The 26,132-nt window shown below is 32.7% G+C and overlaps 1 protein-coding gene and 1 long non-coding RNA gene across 3 annotated transcripts; one reads left to right on the top strand and one right to left on the bottom strand.

Moving 5' to 3' along the window:
* Window positions 1-1,825: 1,825 nt before the first annotated feature.
* On the top strand, window positions 1,826-7,706 carry LOC146997535 (uncharacterized). The gene is made up of 3 exons (XR_015040639.1): window positions 1,826-1,895; window positions 4,410-4,499; window positions 7,499-7,706. It is a non-coding gene; the product is annotated as an uncharacterized LOC146997535 (long non-coding RNA).
* A 12,561-nt stretch (window positions 7,707-20,267) lies between these two features.
* Window positions 20,268-24,693, bottom strand: LOC146997534 (uncharacterized). 2 transcript variants are annotated; one of them, XR_015040638.1, is made up of 4 exons: window positions 24,492-24,693; window positions 22,614-22,772; window positions 21,530-21,632; window positions 20,268-21,193 (listed from the first exon to the last, which is right to left on the bottom strand). XR_015040638.1 is itself a non-coding variant. In XM_085814774.1 (2 exons), the coding sequence occupies exon 1, from the start codon at window positions 22,500-22,502 to the stop codon at window positions 21,933-21,935; it is 570 nt and encodes a 189-aa protein (XP_085670900.1). In that variant the 5' UTR covers window positions 22,503-22,594; the 3' UTR covers window positions 20,268-21,193; window positions 21,530-21,932. The 2 variants fall into 2 exon arrangements, 1 of the variants encoding a protein (XP_085670900.1); XM_085814774.1 differs by lacking the exons at window positions 22,614-22,772; window positions 24,492-24,693 and having other exon boundaries at window positions 21,530-22,594.
* Between the last annotated feature and the right edge of the window lie 1,439 nt (window positions 24,694-26,132).

Here is a 26,132-nt window from a genome sequence, read left to right as displayed (position 1 = left end):
ATACATAGGATGTCCTAAGGATGTTGATTCTCAGATGTCCTGAGGAGATCGTAATTCAACATCCTGAGGATGTCTTATTTAAGTCGCTATGTCCCGGGATATGACAGGATGTCCTGAAGATGTTGATTCTCAGATGTCCTGAGGAGTTCACCAATTTCACATCCTGAGGACATTCATTCTGCATTGTCCGGAGGGCTTTCGTTGTCAAACATTTTGAGGATATTCGTTCTCAAATTTACATGTTTTAATTTTTTGAAATTGCACATCTGAAACTTGCACATTATTTTATTTTTCATATGTATTTTACTAAGTTGTTTCTAAATGCTGTACATTAAAAATATTGATATGATTGATGATTTATTCTTGTTATTTTGTTATTAATTTTAACTGCTATTTTTTCTGACGTTTTTAAAAATTTATTTAGTCATAGAAAAGATTTTTTTCAATGGATTAGCATTTTCTAGAATATTTGCTAAATTCTAAATTACATATATTTTTTTTTATAAAAAATGTATAAATTACATGTATAATTACAGATTACAAACCCTACTACAAATATAGGTAAAATTAGATATAGATATATTAATTACGGAAACGATTTTTTTTTTTTAATTTGGGTATAGAGACATTAGGTATTTTTTTGGAAGCAGGAAACATGAAAAATTAGCAACTGCCTTCGACGGGAATCGAAGGGTGGACCTCTGGAATACCTGCCCAGTGTGCAGAACCAATACACCACGAAGACACGCTAGGTGTGGTGGTGGTGTATTTAATTATGGCAAAGCACACTAGGGCTATCTGCCTAAGGGGATGGATGTCTTCGTGGAGGACTTTCTAAGGGAAGCTGGCTCGTATACACGTTACACTTGGGGAAAACCACGAAAACACCCATGCAGCCAGCCCGTTCGCGGGATTCGAACCTCGGATCGCACTACCAGTGTTCAGCGACTTTACCGCTCGGCCGCTGGTGGGCCGAAGACACGCTAGGAAAGCGGGAGAAATACCTTATATTACTTCTCTTTTTAAAGGCCGACTTTTTTTTAAGGGAATCCAATCACTTAATCCTGGGTGTGGATATACCTCATCCAACACCTTTATAGTTCGGGCGCCACTGTAGAGATATTAGGATTTTTTTGGGAAGCCGTAGAGATGAAAAATTAGCAACCGCCTTCGCCGTGAATCGAACCACGGACCTCTGAAATACCGGCCCAGCGTGCAGAACTGTTACACCACGAAGGCACGCTAGGAAAGCGGGAGAAATACCTCATAAGGAAAATTTTTTTCCTCTAATTACAGGACAGAAAATGTTTTTCAATCGCGCGATCTGTTATTGATATTGAATTACAGTCGTGCGATAATTTCGCAGTAAAGATACATCTCTGATGACTATCTAAGATTCTAGAAACTTTGGTCTTATATAGAGATGGTCGTCTTATAGAAATAATGCTTAATATCAATATTTATTTATAATCTCAGAACTATTGGTCACTTTCAGAAGTGGTCGTTTGAGAGGCGATATTCTATATATTTATTTACTGATACTCTCAGATTCCAAAATTTGTTTATATTCTCAGAAATATTGGACGGAAGGTGGTCGTCCCATACATGCAAAATTTTACATTTCATTAAAAATGAATTCGGCATTATTTAACTATTTCCCTATTAATTAATTAATTAGATAAAGAAAAAATTAGGAAATAGTACTGTTTATTACGGAATAATGTAGGAAGTTCTACAGAACTATATTCTTTCGCGTCATTGCACATTGTATCCGGCAAACTACTAGTTCCTCGTATTCTTCCGCAAATCCGTAAACATCTGTCTGATTTGAAACGAAATCCAAAATGGCTGCGCCATGAGGTCAACTTGTATTGATATTTTTTGTTGCATGAAAGGTAAGTTCAGTTGCAATACTTGTATATTTACTTTTTTTGCTTTTCGAATTTATGTTATATATGTCATTTTGACAATTAAATGTTTCACAGCTTTATGAATTTTTACCATTCTGTCGTGAATTACGTGTATCTCAATGGCTGGCTGTCTTTTCAAATATCTAATTTGCCCTGCTATCCAAATGTTTATGACTGAATTTTTTTTAGTTTATGCATTCAGTTTCAAAATAATATGTGTGATCAGATTGCTTATTATTTCATTGCAGCAATAAATTTATGTTAAATAGTTTGAACAATTGTATAAAAATAAGAGTTTGCATTGTTTTGTCCAAAATATGTATGGTTGAAACATTATCTTAATCTAGTTTGTAATTCAAGTTTTTTTGGGGGTACTGTTCTGTTATTGGGACCAGAATCGGAAATGTATGAACCTGTGTTCGTAAGTATGTGCATAGATGTGTATATGTAGACACACCAACATACAAATATACAAGCATACATAAATACAATTCTGAACCCGGTCCTGATAATAGAACAGTACCTTTTTTTAATCTTTTTTGAATATTTTATAAAAGGATTAAGCATTTTTCAAACTGCATATCATTTTAAGATTTGATTTGCAGGAAGACAAAATATGGTCATTCAATCAAATGCTTATGATTGCTTTTAACATTTTCTCATAAATATTGTTTGCATTTTTATTGTATTTTAGATACTTTAGTTATGTAAAGGGAACATGAGAATATTAGGAAAGCTGAAGAATATGAATAGCTACCATAATACATGTATTTTTTCATCAAGCCCATTGTTTCAGAAACCAATGCACCATTATTATATGCTGGCTTATTTTATAGTTATATGCAGTTTAATTTTATGTTCATGTTACTGTAGTATTGTCATTATAATAAAAGTATTGATAATTTTTGTTGAATCTTGCAAGTTGCCTAACATTCAGAATTATTACTACCGAATTTTACTGATAGGTTTTTTCGAGTTGATATAATCTGTCTGATAAATAAAATAAACTGGTGTTTAAATTATATGCATTTCTCTTAATGTTTCATTGAAAGTGAATCCTTTTTGCCTGAAATAACAAACTGTACTAAATGATTAATGTTTATATCATTTTAGAAATGTCAATATTAAAGTTTCTCCCCCTTCTCTTCTTTGATTTTGAAATAATTTATAATAAAATAATATATGCATAAGTGTAATTAATGTAAAGTGTCATTCAATAATATAATTTATTTTTACTGATATTTTATATTTCTTATCTGGGTTTTCTTTTGGTGTTAGAAGGAGGAAAAAACTGTAATGTTTTAATTAAGGAAATAATTAAAACATTACTGTCTATTAAATAACACAGTTACAGTAATGTTTATTGAAGCAATCAGTACTGTGTGATTGCAAGTGATTGAATAATGTTAAAATGCATTGTTCATAAGGAAATTTGCTTATCTTTGTGTTATAGATTTTATTTTGACACAAGCTGAAATTTGAATTATTGGAAGCACTTTGAAAATCCAAATTATTTCCTGAATCATTAATCAGGCCAATATATAACATACAAATTTTCATACAAAATTATTTCTTTGAGCATATTATAAATAGCTCATTTAATTTTATTATTTGTACAAATTTTAGACAAAAGTAGCATGTAACAGTTAAAGATTTATTGAAGCCTACTTGTTACTTGTGGTAACAAAGAAGTGTGAAAGATATTGCCACATTAGCGAACATGACGATCATCGATGCTTAGTTTAGTAATTTAATAATATATTGAGAAATGCTGGGAACTTTCAGAAGTAGACATTTCGGAAATGATGGGCTTGATAAGAAATTTACATGGTTTTATTATTTATTCTTTAGTTAAGAATGGATTTTAGATGTTCATGTGAAAGAATTCTGTTTAATTATATGTGAAAGAATTGTTAAAGTTTGGCATTTAAAAAAATGAATTAATAATATGCAATTATCTTTTTATTATACATATATTACTATATATTTCTAATGCGCTATGTAAATGTCAATGCTAAACAATTGAGATACTATTGTCAGGGCAATCTTTTCTTATACATGAAAAATTCTGATACTTTCTTATCATCTGCCCTCACAGCTTCAACTTATGCTAAAACAGCAAGAGTATGCACACGATAATAGCAAACTATGAATATGCATACCACACACATGTATTTACATACTTTATATTTAATCTTTATTTCTGAATAGTATTCCATTGGATGAAAAATATGTGAATATTGACCCAATGTATATATTTTTGTGTGTGTGCATCCTAAAATTTCTTGTTTCTTATAAAGTGCTTATTTGAATTACTACTTGTGAAAAGAGCAGTAGATATGAACCATAAACTAACCATTTTGCCAATTTTCACAGCTTTGCAGATAGTCAGAAAGCACCAAAATTTGTAATAATGTTAAGTTTAAATGATGTTCTATACTTTTGTGTTAATTTTTCTATTCTATTAATTCTATTACTGTGTTATCAAACTTTCTGCAGGAATTTCAGCTGGTTAAGATGTTATTACCGTGTGGAGAAGAATTTGGTTTTCAAGCTAGAAAAAATTGCAGCTGAAGGATTTTGTAGAAGGTCATTCAAACTGGTTTCAGTTAATTATAATTTAAATTTGGGTGAAGAATTCTCAAATTTATTTATCATAAGTGTCTAAAGGTCTTCTAAATTAAATTCTGCTTGTTTTTGAAATTTTTCATGACATTAATTCTTGGATTATTATTATTATTTTTTTTTTAATTTACTAACTTATATCCAGGCACATAATGTTGCATTTAATGCCATACCTTAAATATTGTAAAATGTTAAAATAATACATTTCACTTAAAAATGTGGTTATGACAGTAAATTTTCTGTTACATTTAATAATATCTATAAACATTGGTATACATCATTTTTCAATAATCTGTATATTATTTTGTTCATTTCTTTTACATCCAAGATCTGGCATATGACTTGCTTTTCAAACTGATAACATGGTGTAATAATGTAATCTAATGGTTAAAGTTTACTATGGAATGGGCCAAATTTAATAAATTATTCTTTGATAGAAATTTATTCATCTGTTCAGTGTGTCTCATCTCTTTAAATTGCTAAAGTAAATTTTATGTACTTGCATTTAGGAATTTTGACTGTATCAGAGTAATTTTGTTTCAGTTATTATAACATGCAAGGGAAAAAATTCATTCATAGCTCCGTATTTAAAATTAGTTAATTAAAGTCCTTAATAAAGAGGGACGTTTTGTTGTTTTTAATGTCGATAGAGTTTAATTCAAAAATATGCCACATTAAGGATTACTTTTTAACCTAATTTAAAATTTTCATTACTTTAACATGTCCAATAATTGTTATTTTAACTCCGATATTGTAATAATATCAAAATTCCTTACTTTTTGATAGGTAATCCAAATGTAAAACAAGAAAAGAAAAAATTAAAATTTAGAAGTATATTTATTTCATACCTCTAACAAATAAAAACAACACAAGCACTTTTTACTGTCTATCTGCATAGTGTGGCATGTCCCGTAAGACTGAGATTTGTATGGTCAAATCCATGTTTCAGTTAAAGGAAAATGCATGCACAGTCTTCTGATTTTCCCTTCGATTAAGGATTCTGTATATACTAGCATAAGAAATATATTAGTTAATGCAGTGTTATACATCAATATTTATAGACAATTATTGTGGCTATGTTTATTATAATTTTGTTCACTGTAATGGCTGGAGTGCCTAAACCATCATGCTGTGTAAACAAAACTCAAATCTTCATCTCTGCATACTGCTCCAATAGTGTTTAAACCACTGAAATGGTGATTATGGTAGAACATCTTTGGTAAAAATTTACTCTACGATAACCCTTGGCGAATCGTTTTTTTTTTATATATCAAGATCGTCACTTGAGAGGATCGGCACCAATTTCAAGGTGGCCGCTACACAAAACCAAAATAAGAAGTCAAAGTCATACACAAACTCTGTGTCCATGTACACATCGACCTATTAAAACAGAGAACTGCACAAACTGGGCATTGTGCACTGCCTTAACTTTGCCATGTACACATTGATCTATTTTAACTTTAAGAAAATCAGAAAGTTAAAAATATCATAGTTACCAGAAAAAATTCGCCACTGTCTTAACACACAGACACCAAAAAACACACAAACAGAGAGGAATAAGTTACCAAAAATACATATTTCCTAACATAAAAACATTAAACAACAAATCTTCTAACAAAAATTAACACACAGAGACAAAAAAATAAATGAAACGTCATTTTTTTAACATACCTTTTTTTTCACATGCATATGTTTAGGCTTCCCACCACCATCCTCCAGGTAAGCAATTCAATTAAATTTTTCGTCTCTTAGTCACCTCAGACATACTCAAATGATGGTACCCACACCAAAATAATAAATAGCATGTTCAAAATACAAGACCATACCACTTCCGTGCAACCAAACACAGCAATTGAAAAGAATGGTAAGAACCAAAAACCTGGGACCGTACAAAAGGTTTACTATTAAAAAAAGTAGCCCAAAACTAAATTTATCACAGCACGTTGGCAATATTTGCAGAAATAACTCCTTTTTATTGACAAAAAAAAAAGTCCCCCCCCCCCGCAAAGGCTACTTTCGCCAACATTATCAACATTAGGGTTACCGAAAAACTTATTTGACGCAATGGGCTTCCACATTTCACAAACAACCAATACCACTTTGCGATTTTTTTTTCAGACAGAAACCAAGGTGTACCATACAGTAAAGATTGGCCACATCTTCATTTACTACTGTTACAAGTACTTCTTTGGTAAATTTCTGCGGTTAAATTCAAAAGTTTAAAATTGCATTAACATGATCAGATTCAGAGTCATAGCTAGGGTTTTCAGCGCTCAGGAACAACTGAAGATTTCGTGCCCCCTACTGCTTGCCAAGATGGAAAACATTTATTTCTAAAATGTTCTAACATCAGTTTGGCGCCCCTTGGATTCTGCACCCGGGGACAGATGCCCCCCTCTAGCTATGCCCCTGATCAGATTTTATTTTCTGCACATAGCTAACAATTACTTATGTGTTGTCAGATAAATGTTACCAGATGCAGTTAATTATTTTTTACTTCCCAATCTCATGAGACAAGTTTTTTTTTGCTCCTGCAAGACTTTACTTTGTGTTGCAAAATAAATTCATTCTCACTCTTTTTGGACTTGTCTACACATTAAATTTAAAATAGTTTTATGAATAGGTAAGATGTGATTATCATAATTTTGTTTCTCTCTTTATCTTGGCAACTTTATATGTTGATTCAGTATCCAGGTTACCTACCAGTGGCTGATTGATAAAACTGCTCATATGTTCATCTGGTGGTTTGAGTTTATTTTCTGACATAAAAAATTTTAAAAGGCATCCCCCATGTTTATTTTACTATAATCAAAAAATCAAATAATTGCTACTCTGTTTATAGGTACTAAATGTTAAAATATTTTAAATGCTTCCTTTAATTTGCATTCTAAATAATCATTTGTTTAAATTTAATTATGAATTATATTCATATATAGTAATTGTGAGTGTTTTCTTTATTTTAGGTGCTGTGAAAGGCAATGACAGATATCCAATTTATCAAGAGTTCTTATATACACAAGAATACATGGATATAAGATTGTTTTTCATGAATTCAAATAAAATGTGATAAATTGGATTAATAAAAACTATTTTGAATTTTGAAAAGTGTTTTTCCTCTGTTAATCATAATATAGTGCCATAAATTTCTGAATGTGTTTATTTTTCATCCAAATAAATAGCTTTACAAAAATTTGTCATATTAATAGATATTGCATAATTTAGCATTATTATAAATATTTATTATAGCAGATTTAGCTGAACTACTTTTTTAGTCTCTTTGCAGATGAAGTCACAAAGGTAAGTGGTTAGATATTTTTCTGTATTCCCCATTAAGTAATTTTATCTGGTAAATTACCATTACTTATATACTAAAGGTGAAAGAATAAGCTTCCTTGAAGATACAAAAAGATATTTCAAAAAATTGGTATACGTAAAAAAGTTCTTAAATTGCCACATATGCGAAACTGAAAATGTTATATATGAAATAGTTCAGAAATATAAATATTTTCACTATTTTTTAACTATAATTCACTGCATTTGTTATATATAATCACAGTTTAAGGTAGCAGTGCTTTTCTCACTGTGATTTCTCATGTATTTTGATTCATAAATACACGTACATAAATCCACGTATTTTGATTTCTCTTTTGAGACCGAATAAAAAATGAACTAAACATTCTCGTTGACATTGAGAGTTGAATAAAAGCTCACCTCAAAATAAAATTAATAAATTTATGGAAAATTTTACATTGCATATATTGAGCAGAGAGAGTAAACTGAATATACTTAATGGAATTAATAATTGGTAGAGTTGATAGCAGAATAAAATGCCTTAATTGCATGGTAAACAGATCTTTTGAAGTTTTTCTATGTTGTGTAAAATGCAGATTTAAATTTTTGATATTGATTGTCATATAAATGGCAATTACTGTTTTATTTTGCTCTGAAATGAATGGTTAGTAATAAAATTCTGGATGAGAAAACCTTTAACATGCGCTAGAATTTACAAAGTTTAATTTGGTGTTGATTTCAACGTTTAAATTTCATTTTACTGAATTTTGCGTAAAATAATACCAATGAACCATTGCAAATTATTTTCAGAACTTTTTTTTTTTAATCTAAAAGGGCTATTAGTTTTGAAATGTGACTTCATATCGTCAGTCGTAAACTTGTTTCGCTTTTCATTCAAGTCTTGCCATTTGGCAAAATTTAACATATTTACCTTTAAAATCTTATATATTTATTATTGACTAACAAGCCAAGCTATTTAAAAGCATTACACACAGTTCTTAACAATGCTTTTTTTAATTTTTAATCTGATTGATTTAAAATGCATTTAATTCATGATATATCTAATTGAAAACATTTTAATATTTCTACATAATTACATGATATATTTCTTCATTTTTCAAATATATAGAAGATGTATAACTTTCTGGTGTCAGTATCGTATAAAATGTTTTGCTATTTCCACTGCCCCATCTGTATTGATAATCCATGCATTCATAAACTTTTAGCCTCTTTGAGTGACTGCTAAAATATGAGGCCTTTCAGATTTTTTTTTTAATTGTGTGAGCAGAAAGATAGAATTTTAGAAGAGCTTCTTGAGTTACCTTTTGAATAATATAAAGAATTGTTAACATAATGTCAAATTTTTACAACTAAATATTAAATATATAAAAAAGCCTGCAGCATTCTCATATTACGAAAACATAATTTATTTATTCTGAGGCTAGGAATTTATTTAGTTTTAAAAATACAACTTATTCCTTTTAACAATTTCCCAACAGTGTCAGATGCCCACCAGCGGCCGAGCAGTAAAGTCGCTGAACACTGGTAGTTCGGTCCGAGGTTCGAATCCCGCGAACGGGCTGGCTGCATGGGCGTTTTCGTGGTTTTCCCCATGTGTAACGTGTATACGAGCCAGTTTCCCTTAGAAAGTCCTCCTCTTAGGCAGATAGCCCTAGTGTGCTTTGCCATAATTAAATACACACCCAACAGTGTCATCAAAACACTATAAATTCCTTACATGTTTTAAAGAAAGATGATTCATTTATGTAAAGATTATTAAATGGGTAATTTTATTATTCAATTTTTAATACAAATTAACTGAAATTAGAAACTGATTTTGTAAAATAATTTAATTATGAATAATTCAATTTGGGGGCTATTGGATGTTTAAAAATGATCAAAAGATTTTTAATATCTTAAAAGCAAAATTTTCAGTTTTAATATTTTGTATTAATAATTCATTTCAATTTCCTTGCTCAGTTTTAATATATTCACAAATTCAGATTTTAAAACAAAATAAGTTGTATAAATATTTTCAACATTTCTGATTTTTCCATAGTAACCATAGGAGAACGGTTTGAGACTAAAAAAAAGTAGGTTTTAGATCATCACACCTTCACATACTTTCGCTGGAATTTTCCTCTGTATATATACTGGGATGTGACACTAAGCAGTTGAGAGTATGTATTTAAGAGGTTAAAGGGATATTTTAACTAGTGTTTCAAATCCTGATAACATCCCATACGCTGTCGGTGGGACGTAGATAGGATGTCCTAAGGATATACTGGGATGTGACATTAAGCGCTCAGGAGGATGAGTTTAGGAGGAAATTGGGATATTACGGGATGTCCTGAGGATGTAGTAAGTAGGACTTAAATCCTAATAACATCCCATATGCTGTCGATGGGACATAGATAGGATGTTTTTAGGATATAATGGGATGTGCTTAGGAGGTTTGTGGGATATCCCGAGATGTAGTAAGTAGTTCATATCCTAATAACATCCCGCACGCTGTCGATGGGACTTGGTTAGGATGTCCTGAGGATATCCCGGGATGTGACATTAAGCACTCGGGAGGAGGTGTTTAGGAGGTTCGCGGGATATTCCGGGATGTCCTGAGGATGTGCGCATATCCCGCGAGCAACATCCTTGGGATATCCCAAGGATGTTTTTGTGCTATGTGGGCGGTACCAAAGAGAAAAAACGAAAATTTTCAGACTCCAGCATTTAAGAAAAACAAGAATGCAAAGCCACCGCGTAAAGAAACCTTGGTAAAGAGGAAAACACCACCTACAACGTATCGCAGTAGAAATTATACATCAAGGAGAACGCTCCCAGGGCCAGAGAGTCAGGTGCAAACATGGCCGCCGTTCCGGAAACTAAAAAGACAGCAGGAGAAACGAAAATACCGGGAACAACAGAAGAAATTCAAGAAGGACTCCAGACCGGAGGACGTCAAGACCAGCCGTCCAAGGGAAAAACGAAAAAGACAGCAACCCGACGATTGCTACGCCAAGAGGCCAGCATGCAGAGGACGCAAAAGAAAAACTAATGTGGACGACACTCGGAGGTCAGTAAGGAGAAGATTGACGTCCATGAAACCTTATAACGTGGGAACAGTTTTGCCAGAAAAGAATGACGGAGTTTCAATCATCGAAAAATCAAAGATAAGTTAAAATCTTCTATAAAAATTTTTTTTCTTTTGTTCCGAAATGTTATGCGTAAGTACGAAGTTCTATGTTTTGACGAAAGTCAATATGTCTCGGTTGAGACTTAGTTTTGTTTTACTTTATTTAGCTAAGCAAAAGTATTATTTTCTTTAAGTACAAAATCTAAGAACAAGCATTTTCTGTTGGTCGAAAGACTAATTCTGTTATGTTAAAGCCAAAATTTGGCCGAAGATAAAAATAACTTCGTATTCTTGTATTAATAAGAATTTTAGTTTCAGTGCCGCCAGCTTGGCGAAGAATGAGTAAAGTAAAAATTTATTTTCTCTTATTCATTTTATGGTAAATTGTAAAAATCATATGTCTTAGAATTTTGTAAATATACGTAAATACTTGAATGTTATGTAAAAGTAGAATTTAGTCTAGAAGCATAAAATTTTAGATGCTAAAAGTAAATGCTTAAAAGCAATGAATTCAAAATTTAAGTATTAAACTGTAGATAAAATCATGCTTTAGAGCGAAAGCCTGCATGTCTAAAGATGAATGAGGGGGAAGTTAGAATGAATGTGTTTTGTAGGGTTCTCCACCTACACATGAATTTTTAAGAAGGTTAAAGTAGCTCATCGAGTTGTAGAATGTCGAGTAAGGTGTGTCTATTTGGTCTTTGAATTCTAACAAATCATGGTGGTTAGGGAAAGTGTTGTAAGACTAAAACACGAATATTCCCGTTTGACACCACACATGGTGGAGAGCCAGGCTAAAGTTAAATTAATGTTTGAATAATTGAATGAATGTGAAGTAAGCAGTAACTAAGGAAAACAAATCGTTTAAAAACAAAAATTTATTCAGTGTCTAGAAAGTGTAAATTATAATGTATTTAGAAAGATACTGATACTTATTCCTTCCAGATGCTGGAAGGAAAAGAACAAGATTGATTGCTGAAGTCCAGGAAAAGTTGCTGTAAGAAGAGAGATTTATATAAGTATCTACAGAAATTTAGTATACTTTTGTTATATAAGTTTTTTTTTTTTTTTTTTTTGTGTGTGTGTGTGTGTAAACGAGGCTCTTAAGAGTTAGTTCAGAATTCTAGAAACTTTACAACAGGTCGTTTGTAGGACCTGCTTCCAAGTTTTCCAAATTCTGGCAGCGGCAAATGTAGGGTTTATATTTATTTTAACTAACATTTATTTTAAGTTTAAACTATCTTTCCTGTCAAGCCTTACTTTCCCCTGGAACTGCCAATGCCAGAGTATGTAAATTTCAGTAGAACGCGCAAGGATTCAAATTATCAGCGGAAGTATTCTGAGTTAAATAGAAAGGAAACGAGTTCGAGATGTGCTGTTCTTACTTCACGAGCGCGGAGGTAGTTAGTCAGAAATTGAAGAACCCCGCGTTTCGGCCTGTGTGCTTGCCTCGGAGAATTGTTAATCGTTCAACGTGATATTCAAAGTTGCTGAATTAGCAGCGGTATTGTAAAACGCGGTGAGGTTAGTTACGTTTAGAGAACCTCGTAGTTAGAGTCTTGTTATTATTTCTTTTCAGGTTCTTATTTTTATTTTACCGCCGGGTCGGCGTAGTTTGTGAGCGTCAAGAGCACGCAATTGTAATTTCGTAAGTTGAATAAAAAGGGACTTAAACCCTTAGCAAGACTCTGTCTAAATTCCAGTTTCAACAGTCACCTCTTGGTTGCGTGCAGGTTGGAGGCGCGCAACTGTACAACTTCATGATAGTAATTTGCTCCGATCAAAACAGCAATATTTTTATCACTGAATTGACAAGAATCAGCTAATTGTAGTCCTATTATCTCTTTGTTAATTTTTGAAACTGGGATTCAGGGAAAGGCAAATTAGTTGCACATATTTTGGTTAGTTTCTAAAGCTTCAATTTCTATATTTAGGGATGGTTCACTTCTGTTTTCTAGTTTGACTTTAACAGCATTGTAAGTTTGTTCTGTTGCCTGGTTAACCCCAAAGGCAAATACGGACAAAGTCTCCTTTCGAATAACAGGTAATTTACACTTCTCTGAAATGTCCTGAATTATAAAACTTCTCATCGATCCATTGTCTAATAGAATACGAACTGGTTCTAAATTATCCTTCTCAGAAAATGGACGTATCATCACAGTACACGTTTGTAGCAATGCATTGCGGAAAGTTTCGGTTTTCAATTGACTAATCTGAACATCTTCTTTACTGGATGGAATTGTCGACACGACCTTGTTTTTCTCCGATTTGGTTTCGAGTTGGAAACAAATAAACCTATGGTGTTTTTTATTACATATTTCGCACATTTTTCTTTCCTTACACTGCTTTATTTTGTGCTGAGATTTAAGGCACAAAAAACATCGGGCTTGAGATTTTAAAATATTTCTTTTCTCCTCCACGGTTTTAATTTCGCAGCGCTCCGAATCGTGTAGTTCGTCACAATATATGCATTTACTGCTAGCGACTGGAGCAACATATTCATACGTTTTAGGCGAACTTCTTTCAAACTGTTTACTGCGCTTGTTGTTTACATTATCGTGAGCGGAGTGGAGACGATCGTTTGATTTATGCCTCCAGTTATGAATCATTTCCGCTCGGTGTTTTGTTTTTGTTTCTCTACTTTCATTTAACTGCGTAGCTCTTTCGCGGCTTTCTATTTCTTTACGAATAAATTCCATTAATTCGTTAACGTTCCATGTTTGGTCACTGTTTCTACTGCGACTGTATTCTAATGTTATCTCTGATGGAATTAATTTTAACAATATTGGGCAAAGTAAACTACCGTAAGTTTCTGATACGACGTTCATTGACTTTAAGCATCTAATTTGAGTTTCACACTGATCATATAAATTTCTAAGATTTTCTATATCCCTTACATTTCTACCAGGGGAAAGATTTAACAGTTTATTCATGTGAGCATTTATTACCAAATCTTTTCTCCCAAGCCTGCTAATTAACAGTTCTATAGCTGAATCGTAGTTCTCATTTGTAAGCGAGAGTCCGGAAACGGCATTATAAGCTACCCCACCTAGTAATGACTCTAAGTAACTGAACTTATTTACTTTCGATAATGAGTCATTGTTATGGATAGCTGCCTCGAATTGACTCCAAAATTTCTGCCAATTGCTAGAATCACCAAAAAATTTAGCGATAGTCAATTTTGGAAGGCGAATAATTTTATTATTTTCAAGTTTGGAATCTATAGCGGTTTCATTAGGAATGCTCATACTTTCCTTATCCGAATTTTGAGTTTGTGTAATTCCCTCAATTTTTTTCTTGCTATAAATTGCCACAGTTGGATTTTTTCTTCATATTCTAGAGCGGATGAAACTTCAAGTTCAAATTCATCCTCTAGGACCTTCAAATCCTGTTCTATTTGAGTGTTTAAATCACTCAGAGTTTTTGCCTTTTCGTTTAATATGTCTAAAGTTTCTTCTATTACATTTATACTAACGTCATTTTTGCTTAATTCTGTCTCAATTTTCTTTAGTCCTTGGTCACTGCGATCCTTAATACTTTGCGTTTCGATTTAAGCTTAGCGACAGGATCTTCCATAATTACACTTTAAAATAGAAAACTTATCCTACCTTTGCAAGCTTCGCACACTTCACACCGTGCTAATCCATACTTACGAATCCATATTTTGGAATAATAGCCGGCTTCCCGGCATGTAGCACCAAAAAATGTTTATGTACGCACTAATGTACACTATTCGAATCACGAAAGTCGCTGCCTACGCATCTAACTATCTAACGACGTATCTAAATGCCACATCTAAATTTCTGCAAGCGGTGGTTCAGCTATAATTCTATGATCAAATACTCAATCTAGTTTTAAAAGGATTTGTTAAAATACTAAAATTAATCTAATCTAGAATCTAGAATCGAATCTAATGTTACATCTCAGGAGCAGCCTTCTAGCTGCGTCATAAGAAATCGAAAGTCAAGTTCTCACTGTTGCCATTCTGAGGCAGAGAAAAGTTTGTTTCTAATCAAACCGGAACATCGGCATAGTGAAAGTTTCTAATCAAACCGGAACAAGTATGATTCTTCGCAGTTAGTATAATAAGAACTGTTGTTAGTATAATAAGAACTATAAATAATAAGTTCTGTATCTTTTAGTTGAATCACTCATATTGGAATTAAAACAACATATAAAAGCAATGACTTACACCTACAATAAAGTTGGAGACTCGGTGCACTAAATATAGGGTCATACAACTAGCAATAAATATAACTTGGTATTCTAGGGGAATATCCATTAAATGGGCATTATCTTCGTAAATGACTCCATAATGCGGAACAAATAATTATGCTTTGCATATGGACAGACAGACAGACAAAGTAGACAAATGTCTTGTTTTGCACCCGCTAAGTCTTTCTGCAGCGATGGGCGAAAAATCAAGCATAGGTGCGTAGGAAAGGTATATAGAATTTCGTATTTGAGGAGAGTAAAAAGGAACTTCGTACATTTTGTATGAGTTCAAAAGGCCAGAAAGAAAAGATGGGACAAAATAAAATTTAAAATAAATGGCCCAAAAATAATAGAGGGGAAAAAAAGGGCCTATAGAAAGAAAAGGAAAAGAAGTAGAAAATACTCTAAAATACGATTGTGTCCATGAGTGTAGTTAAGGAGTTTATCTGCAAAAATTCGTGTCTCTAAGAAGCAAACTTTAGCTAACACACACAAATCGTATTTTATTCTCGAGTGTCAAGATGTAGAAACATCTTTTTACTTGACTTCTGATAAAGATCGGGTGGGAAGAAAAATACAAGGGTGAAAAGAGTGTGGGAGGTGGATGAAAGAGAGTGAGGTCCGCACTAGCGGCGGCGAAAAAAGGGGGGGTGTCACGTTCAGTGTCGTTATAAGATGTAGCCGCGGGTGGTAAAACGGCAGAGTCAGTTTGGCGTGAAGGAATCAATTAAGGGTTGTAATTCTTATGTGGGAAGGACGTCACAAGGGTAACGATGTTTTTCTCTGGGACGCGGGGAGTGTCTGAGAGTGCTAATAAGGCTATTACTGTGGGTTTGTACTGAATAAAAGAAGTTGACCGCTAATCGTTTTATATACTCTTAAATAATTCGATTCGAAGGTCTCTGTGAATATAGATGTTGGGAATATACCAAGGAGCATTGATAATTTCTCGTAGAATTTTATTTTGTAGAATTTGTAATTGTTTAATATTGGTTTTAGCTGCATGTCCCCAGATCGGTGCTGCATAAAGAAAAGCTGGGCGTAGTATGGAGCGATATAGAATTAATTTGTTTGTAGTAGATAAGTTGCTTTTTCTACCAAGAAGAGGTCGCATAGTAGCTATGGTGATTTTAAATTTTTGTACTACGGATCGGAAATGGGTTCTGAAGGTAAGTTTTTGGTTAAGGGTGACTCCAAGGTATTTGGTTTCATTAATCCAGTCTATTTCTTCATCAAATATTTCAGGGGGTGGAGGATAGTATTTCATGTTTCCTTTACGGAAAATTATTGCCTTAGTTTTATCAGTGTTAATTTTAATCCTCCAAAGGGTAAGCCATTTTCCCAGTTTTATGAGATAGCTTTGGAGTTGGTTTCTTACGGAGATAACTGTGCAGGCTTTAGTAAGTATGGCGGTGTCATCGGCAAAGAGTGCAAGATGAACAGAAGGGTCTTTAGGGATGTCTTGTGTATAAATATTAAAAAGGTACGGCGAAAGTGCCGACCCCTGTGGGACACCAGCATTTATTACTCTGGTGGTAGAATAAGCAGTACCGATTCTGATTCTGAATGTTCTGTTGCTGAGAAAAGAGGCTATTAAGCGAATAAAATGATCTGGAAAATTAAGAGTGATTAGTTTGTAAATAAGGCTTAGATGCCATACCCTGTGAAAAGCTTTCGCGATATCGAGAAATATAGCACCGGTCGGAAGCTTGCAGTTGTAGCCTTCAGTGATAATGTTGATATTTCTGAGAAGTTGGTGGCAAGTGCTATGATGATTACGAAAACCGAATTGTTCTTCTGGGAGAAAATTCTTGGAAGGGTGAATTTTTTGGATATGGAAAAGTAGGATTTTCTCAGTAACTTTAGACAGGTGGCTAATTAAACTGATAGGGCGATAGTTCTGTGGGAGAGTTGGATTTTGTTGCAGTTTAGCAAAAACAATTATTATAGCTTGCTTCCATGAGTTAGGAAAATGAGCGAATTTGATAATGTTGTTGATTATCTTAGTTAGGCAGGTAAGAGCGTTGATCGGAAGATGCTTCAGTGCTTTGGTCGAGATGCCATCATGCCCTGGGGCTTTCTTCGTTTGTAAGGCGCTGATGGTGTTGGCAACGATTGTTGGGCTAGTCAGGAAAGTGAAGTTTTACGGAGCAGGGGTATTAAGGAAGTTATTGATCACCTGGTTTGCCCCGTTCAATATGGTTATTATCGTACGGAGTGGGATTAAGAGTGAATGTATCTTCCATATAGTCCGCAAAAGATTTAGCTTTATCTTCTTTTGTATATGAAGTTCCACTAGGTCCATGGATAAGTGGAATAGGTTTATAAGGTTTCTTGAATTTGCGGGAAATGTCAAATAGGGAATTGTCCTCTATAGCTAGGTTATTTAGGAAATTGGTCCATTTTTTGTTTTTGAAGTTCTTGATTCTTCTGTTGATTTCTTTTTGCATAGAGTTTAGTTCGGTGGTGTTGGTGTATTTAATTATGGCAAAGCACACTAGGGCTATCTGCCTAAGGGGAGGGATGCCTTTCGTGAAGGACTTTCTAAGGGAAACTGGCTCGTGTACACGTTACACATGGGGAAAACCACGAAAACGCCCATGCAGCCAGCCCGTTCGCGGGATTCGAACCTCGGACCGAACTACCAGTGTTCAGCGACTTTACCGCTCGGCCGCTGGTAGGCAGAGTTTAGTTCGTGTTTGAGTTGTGGATCCCTGGTGGTTTGCCATCTTTTACGGATCCGGTTTTTCTCTTTAATCCCATTTCTTATATCGGCAAGCAGGGGAAGGAAAGGCTTATTCACATAAAAAGTATTGGTGGCTTCCTTTAAAGCAGAATTGATGCTGTTGGTAAATTTTGAGACTTCGTGTAAAAACTTTAGCTAAGTTTTATAAAATAATAATAAATAAATGAATGAATTCCTACATGGTAATGTGTATGCCCTTATCTTGAGACCTAACTAGAAGAGACATATATCATCACAGAGATGTACATAATATTTTAATTAAAGTAACATTAAATATTACCGTTCCCAAAAATTTCATGTATATTTCATAAAAACAGTGATTGACAAAATCATAAATCCATACACAGTGTGAGAGCATTTCAGCAAAAATAAATTATAGTTTATTTTTCTTAAATATTAGTTAATATAAAATTAATTTATTAATTTAACCGTTGTAATTTATTATAGTACAAGTTTAATTCCGTCACACTGCATTTTTATTTGCTCATAATTCTAAGTTTGAGACCTGAAAAAAAAAAGTCGGAGATCTTAGTTACAAAAATCACAATCATTACTCATCGATGGTCAAGAGATACCCATTTTTCCCTCTCAAGAAATTCCTAAGCACGAAAAGCCATGGAGGCAGGAAGTAAGTTTCTTACCTCCTTGCGAAAAGCGGGGGGGGGGGGGGGGGCTCCGAAGGGTGTGAGTTGCTGATAAGAACGGACTACTGATAAGGAATGTGGCGTCTCTAAGGCTCCTCTAAACCAGGTTGAATCACTAACTTTTCTCTCTTGGCGAGGGAGGGATCGCGCTACCAATTTTGGCGCGTTTATCGCACACGCTGGCTGAATGTCTGCTGTTTTTTTAAAGATTTATTTTATAGACGCGCGGCATTCAGCGCACATAAACTTTTCGGATAATTTATTAATTCTCGAATAGTATATAGACGTTTTCACTTAAATAAAAATTTCGCGTATATTTTGTAAACATATTCAAAATAACTTATTCTTTAGATGTTTCAGTTTTATTAGCAGACTAAAATAAATAAGATATGAATAAAAACTTTCAATAGTGTCAAATGGGGAAATAGTTAAAGCGTAGAGTGTGCAAATAAATTTATCTTAATGACATTTTAACAAAAATTTCCATAAAAACACTAAATTCATACTAAAAAAATAACTTAAGAATATGTTGTCATTTTAGTCTGAGGTATATGGAAATAATTGTGCAAGACTCTGAAGAAACACTTTCTTTTAAATGTGTGAAATATTTCATAACATATATATAAGAAGAAAGTACAGCATTCTGTGTTTTGGATGATTTTCACCAAATGTAATATAAATACGAACTAGAAACCGTAATAAAAAGTCCTTCCTCTCCAATCAGATCACCTTTGTGTTGCATTGTATTTGTAATACTTCTAAAAATCCAATTTTTACCTAAATTAAAAAACAGTTATTCCATAAAAGATAATAAATTTGAACGTATATAGAATGAATTTTGTAATTTGAGTTATGTTACAAAATAATTCATAGTTTATATATTTTATACTAATAATTTAGATAAAACCTGTCCAATTTAAGAATGTGTGTTAACCACATTCTTAAATTGTAAAAGGACGACTTAACCCCACGTAATTCATTTCAAAGCATAAAATAGCTTACTTTCTAATATTCAAAATTTCTAATAGTCATAAAATAGCTTATTTCTATCTTTCATAAGCTTATTTTCTATTTTACACAGCAACAGCATTTTCATGCAGTCAAGGTTTTTTAATTGCTAGTTATTATACATAATACTTAATTTTTAACACATTCTTATTAGAAAGCATAACTAAGAAACTTCTTTTTAAAGCACCACAGTGATTGCAATGAATGTCGTTAAATTTACAAAAGTATTGAAGATATATTGAACAGCATTATAACAAGAAACTACTGTACAAAATATGTAAATTTAGCATAATTTCTTTTTTAGTATTTGCATAGTTTCCTCCAAATGAACCTTAATGGGAAGTTATCTTGCAAAAATTTAAAAGTATTAAAATGGCCTCTATTTAAGATGTAACTGCATTTATAATTATTTTGTAATTGTGAATAGATTATATTATTGCAATTAGATTATGCACTTACAACATAATTGCATAAAGTAATGAAATTAAGAGTTCACAGATACAATGTAATATAATTACAATGCAATTATCTAAATTGTAATTATAATCACTTATTTAATACCACAATATTATTATAATCACAATGTAATTTAAATTGGGTACTATATTTGTATACCCTCCACTCAAATGGAGGTACTGATAAGCCTGGAAGTTATTATCAACAAAAAGCCTGTTCAGGACAGTTTGATGACAATTTCCACCGGGCGAAAAGTACATTCTTAAGCCCAGGCAAATCATGACAATAAAAATCATTTAGTCTCATGATTCACTATATTTCAAACCCTAAATTTGAATTCTGCACCAAATTATTTACCTATATTTTAACATACTTTATGAATTATTAGAAGCGATATGGCAAATATCTTCTAAAAATAACTGTAAAATATTTGTATCCATTAATTGATTCAGATACACACTTTTATTATTTAAGTATATCAAAATAACAGTTTCATGTTCCTGAAATACAAAAATTATGAAAAAAGTTAAAAGTAATATTCTTAGAAGCATATGATATTAGTCACCAGCTGCAAAATAGTTAATTTTTTGCCCTAAATACAAGTTTATTACACAGTAGTCAAATGTGTAACTTAATAACATGTTATATAAAAAATTAATGATAATAAGTTTATCAGAAATGAATTAATTCTGCAAATAAACTTTCTGCATTTGAAAATTTTCTACACCTGAGGAGAGAAAGAGATCTAGTAAAATTAGATTTATTATAACTTCAGTTGGACCAAATACCTTCTCTCTATATACTATATGCATCACTAAAGAAATAAATAAAATTATCATGCTTAAAAAACAGATGTACCATACCAGTTTTTTTCCCCTTGTTACCCTTTACATTGAGAAATAACAAACAGTACAATGCTGAAAAATACTATCCTTGAAATTTTGTTTAAATGAAGAAACACACACCATCTTTTTATTTAAGCATTACACTTCAAAAACAGATACACATACCAATTTATTTTCACTAGCCTTTATACTGATAACATGCCATATAAAAATGAAAAGAATTATCCTTGAAATTTAGATAAAATGAAGTAACACAATGGGAAAATTTATGCACACGGACAACTTTTCTCTATTGCATGTTGTCTGACATGATCCACAAGTGCCTAAAAATGTATCCAAAGAAACACATTTCAATATTAACAAAAAATTGTTTACAGATTAAAATTCATTTATTTCATACCAGTATTATAAAGATCATGCATGAAACAAATCTGCTTTCCCATACTTTTAAGTAAAACTTAACTGAAATTTTATACTGGAAAATATGCTATATTTCTATATATTAGAAACAAGAAAACAATACCATAATAATATACTCATAGCCTAGCAGAAAGTAACATATATAACATCAAACACAGAAATTTATATACTCGTAGCCTAGGAAAAAGTAATACATATTACATAAAACACATAAATTATTTAATATAAAACATACATACCTTCTAAAATTATTTTACTTTTTGTTTCTTATTGGCCGATGCTGATGAATATGAAACGTTATGGGCTCTTTTGTTGATAAGATGCTGTGTAAGGCCTTTGCATCTAGTAATAAAAAAATTATCAATAATTACTTTCTTAAGATTACAGCATTCTGGCATGGCCACATGCGTACATTTATCAATTATTCTTTCAACTAATTCTTTTGTGATGGCTGATTGTAAACGAAGGAGTACATCTTTACATTTTTGAAATTCTCGTTCAGCTTCCCTACATATTCGATACATTCCTGAAGAGATGACCTTCAGTCCACCTTTATTGCTGTGTTTTGTAAGAATTGTGCGATGCTCGGGTATGTCAGGTTCCAGCATGTCCTCTGAAATGGTCATAGCTGTTTTACAATTTTCACATATGCTTTTTTTTTTTCAACAACTTATTATATATGGCTCCTGCGATGTAATGTATATCATTTTCTTCCACAGCTGGGGGCAAGCGACGTTTCACTGCCACTGCAGAAGAGGTAGATGGCACTACAGAATTGGAGATAGGATGCAAGACCTCCTTTCTGATAGCAACCTCTAATTCAGAAGCATCAAAGAGGCTGTGGTCACTTTCAGAACAATAATTTGGATTATTGATATCCGAAATGAACTGTGATAGGCACACTAATTTCAGTGCTCTCTTGGCTTGCAAAGCAGTAGGCTTTGCACCCGACTTTCGTCTAATCTGTGAAAAGGCATTTTCCAGCGCATCTTGTCTCAACCTGCCTGGTAAGAAAAATGTAAACCCCTCGGAAAATAATTCTTTTGAGAGTTTCACAACACTCAATGTGCTCATAATAATGCCAGTTTGAAATGGCTTCCATGCTTTTCCAAACTGAACCGTTTCAGTCACGTGAATGAATTTCAATAAAATATTAAATTTCTCATCTTGATTTTTGATAGTGATGCCTTTTTTTGGATGCCTTGCAGTCATTAAACATGTTATGCTGTGATTATTTTTTTAAACAATGGTTGGATGAATTAATATATTTGTAATAACAATGATTTTTTCAACAATTTTTTTGGAGAATATTAAATAATTTACCACTTCAGTATTTGGCTTAGGACATCTTACTTCTCTTATCCTCTTGTCAGTTACAGATGGTGGTGGATTTGGAATGCTAAAGAGTGTTGGTACTGCAGTTTTTCTTAGTTTTTTTCTATCTTTGCATAGTGACTCAAATTGAGATTCCTCAAAATGATCCTGTAAATACATAAAGTAATAAAAAAAAAGTACACAAAATAAATAAAAGTACAAAAAACAAACCACACAGTGAGGTTGTGCCAAAGGCAGCAAGCATGAACTGTAAGTAAGTATAGGCAATAAATAAATATGCAAGTAATTAAATTAGGCTCAGTATTATAAAAAAGTGAAACAATAAACAAACCATGTCTAACATATCAGCAGCAGCATCTTGTAAGCTTGGACAGAATTTAATTATCCAATATTTATTTTTTGCCTATAATTTAAGGTGTTCTTTAGAACATTATCCAAAAATTAAATGAAGTAGTGTTTTGCTATAACATTAAAAACAACTAAAATAAAACTTTATATTTCTTGCTATAGTGCTCTTACAATAGATAAGAAAATAAGAGTTCACTACACCCAACTTTTAAGATACTAGGCCGATAAATACATTTATAATTAGAGCAGACTATGATTCTTGTTATAATTGTAGTAATGTTTATTGCTCTAATTGAAATATTTAATTTTTAATTCTCTAATCATTCAAAACATAGCCCTAATTTCGGAGCACAGTGCCAACATGCATTTTAAAAAGCATCAAGGCCAGTTTAAGCGACTATTTTTTAAATTACATCGGCACAGACATATCCAATTAAAGTTATTAAAAACTCTAGAACGTAGTTCAGTAGCTTTCTGAACTACGTTCAGATTAGATCAGTTAGATGTTTTTTATTTAGAGATGACAACACAAAATAACGCTTCAGAAAATATTATTTATCATGTATAAAAATCTGTTTTGTAACACAGATCAGTAATAATTGTTTATCAATGTCATGAGGATTTAATTTGAGGAGATCACATTCTTTAGAAGTATCAAATTCATGAAAGGATTTTGGCTTGGCCTTTGAAATTCATCATTACAGGCAGATTTATTTGATTGTTATGCATGCATTAAACACTACACATGCATTAAAAACACTACACATGCATTAAAAACACTACAATTATTTTTGAAATGTACACATGCAGTTTCACAAGTTTTCTGTGCTTATTTGAATGTTCTGCATTCATTTCTAAATCTTTACTCTTATTATCTTTTTAAAATTGCCAAATTGTATAATACTGTGATTATAAATATATGGTACGTGCAATTATTGAAGTCAGATTATATATATTTTGTCTCATACTATTCAATTTATTCTATTGACTTAATGTCAAAATGTCAATGTCAAAATTCTGGAAGTTATTTTAACCAAGAAACAGTAGTGGGCACCGTGCATAAACAACTCATCTAACTTTTTAACAACAGTGATTATAAAATAAAGAAAAAAATTATATATCATTCCAACGATATTGCAACTATAGTATAATGTTACATATATCTTTAGCAAACATTCAGATTTTATCTTGAGTTTCCAAATTATTATTTATTTTTTAATAAATTTCAATATGCTAATGATTTTCATGTTACATAAGTATAAATTCCACAATTAGCACAGGAAAACAAAATCTGCGCTTTATATTAGAAGAGAAATTTCTTTTCCACATTCAAAACATCCACATTGGCGATGTTTGGCGACGGGTACATTAACCCTAGACTAATTTAATTATAGCTATTATTACAGAAATTAGCAGATACTCAGGTTATTGTACACAAGAATTTCATTTTACTTGCACATTATAAACATCAGAGAAGATATAAACTCTAAATGAAGGCGTAATTAACATTATACTTACTAAGCAAAGTTCAGCGCCTGGACCAGGTTTCCAATTGTCTCTTCGGCAATTATTTACCCATATTTTTCTTCATTTTTAGGAAATTTTACCAATGTATGACCTTTCCGTGAATGATTTGAACAATTAATAGCTGCACATCCGCCCATTTTACACAAAAAAACACAAAAAATTGTTGCACCGTAACTACACAGCCGCCATTAAATCTCCCACTTGGGATCGTGAATGCCTGATGATTCAGCCTGGTATATAGGAGCCTTAGGCGTCTCTACAGAATAGTTACGAAGAAAAGAACCACATGACCTGCTACTATTAACAACTATTGTATAATGCTAGAATCTTATGAAATCATAAATAAAGAAATTTAATGGCACTCTAGTGATAGAGAAACAGATATTGTATACAGAACAGAATGTTACTTATCTGAATATTCCGTGTCAGGGCCTCTTTTGGATTTCTCCGTACTTACGTATTATCGCAACCAGGTTGGCGCGATTTGTAAGTTTGAGTAAAAAAGTAGGAATAGAAAGAAAATGTACATTTATTAATTACAGATAATTTTTAATACAGTTTTTTATATTATTTTGTTTTAAAATATAAATAGCAATTAAACCCTTCCGGTTTCGAATTTGAATAAGTTGCAGAATTATTTTTTCGGCGGAAATCTTTTGGCTATTGCTTTTAGCACTGATTGAAAACCGTCTTCGCCATTAACAGCTTGAGCTTGGCGCCATATAAATTCGATAAGGCATGAGTCAAGATCATGACGGGCTGTTCCTCTCTGTTTTTTGTTGCGCCATTTGGCTGAACCCCACATGCGCTCTACATGTTGTGTGTGAACGCCCGTGTTGGGATCCACAAAGTTATATTTGTGATTAACAGTTCCATGCAGAAATCCAGCATTTTCGAACTCACTTGTATTGTATCCTTTCCAGCAATCCGAATAAATGATGCTTCCTTCCTTGATATTTTCGCAAATTTTTTCCATGAGGGTAACGGCGCTTCTGTTAGGTACAGTAACCAAACAAGTGTCTTTCTTTTCTCGGCAAATTCCGCCGAAAACCCATTGGTGTGGTAGTACACGCCGTGTTATTTTTTCTTTTTACAACACTACGTATAACACGTAGGGTTGCCGTAAGTAGGATCGCCAAATTTGGCGATTTATGCGAATTTTGGCCTGGTTGCGTTAATACGTAAGTACCGATTTCTCGTGTTGATAGTGAACAGCTAACAAAACACCTGAAGTTTCCTTTTTCAGTTTGATGAATGAGACATTGCGTAGGGAAGGTGCATTAAACTTTTTTAGAGAGTTGAAAACATTTACTGAAACTTTTATTAAAAAAATTTCGGAGCTATGTTTAGACACTGCATCCAGCTTTCGTGATCGCAGCGCCAGTCGCTTTGCATATGGACCCATATATGAATAGTGGCATACGTTACAGTCAGAGCTGTTACTAGCCCACTGACTGTCCGCGTACATTCTCAAGGATTGCCGCTCCAATTTTTTTTTTAAGTGCTCAATGATTAATAAAATTTTCATTTCATACTCACCAAGTACTTACAATGAATTTAAAATATTTAGTTGTGGTATCGCAACTTGGGCCACGCCTCGCCCGCGTGCTTCTACGCTAGAAACGGCCCTAA

The sequence above is a fragment of the Stegodyphus dumicola genome, chromosome 4, assembly GCF_044657685.1.
Source record: "Stegodyphus dumicola isolate Sdum_Otavi_A_Nest chromosome 4, ASM4465768v1".
NCBI classification, from domain to species: Eukaryota; Metazoa; Arthropoda; class Arachnida; order Araneae; family Eresidae; genus Stegodyphus; species Stegodyphus dumicola.
Note: the sequence above shows the minus strand (reverse complement) of the source record. Positions and strands in the feature narration are given on the sequence as shown.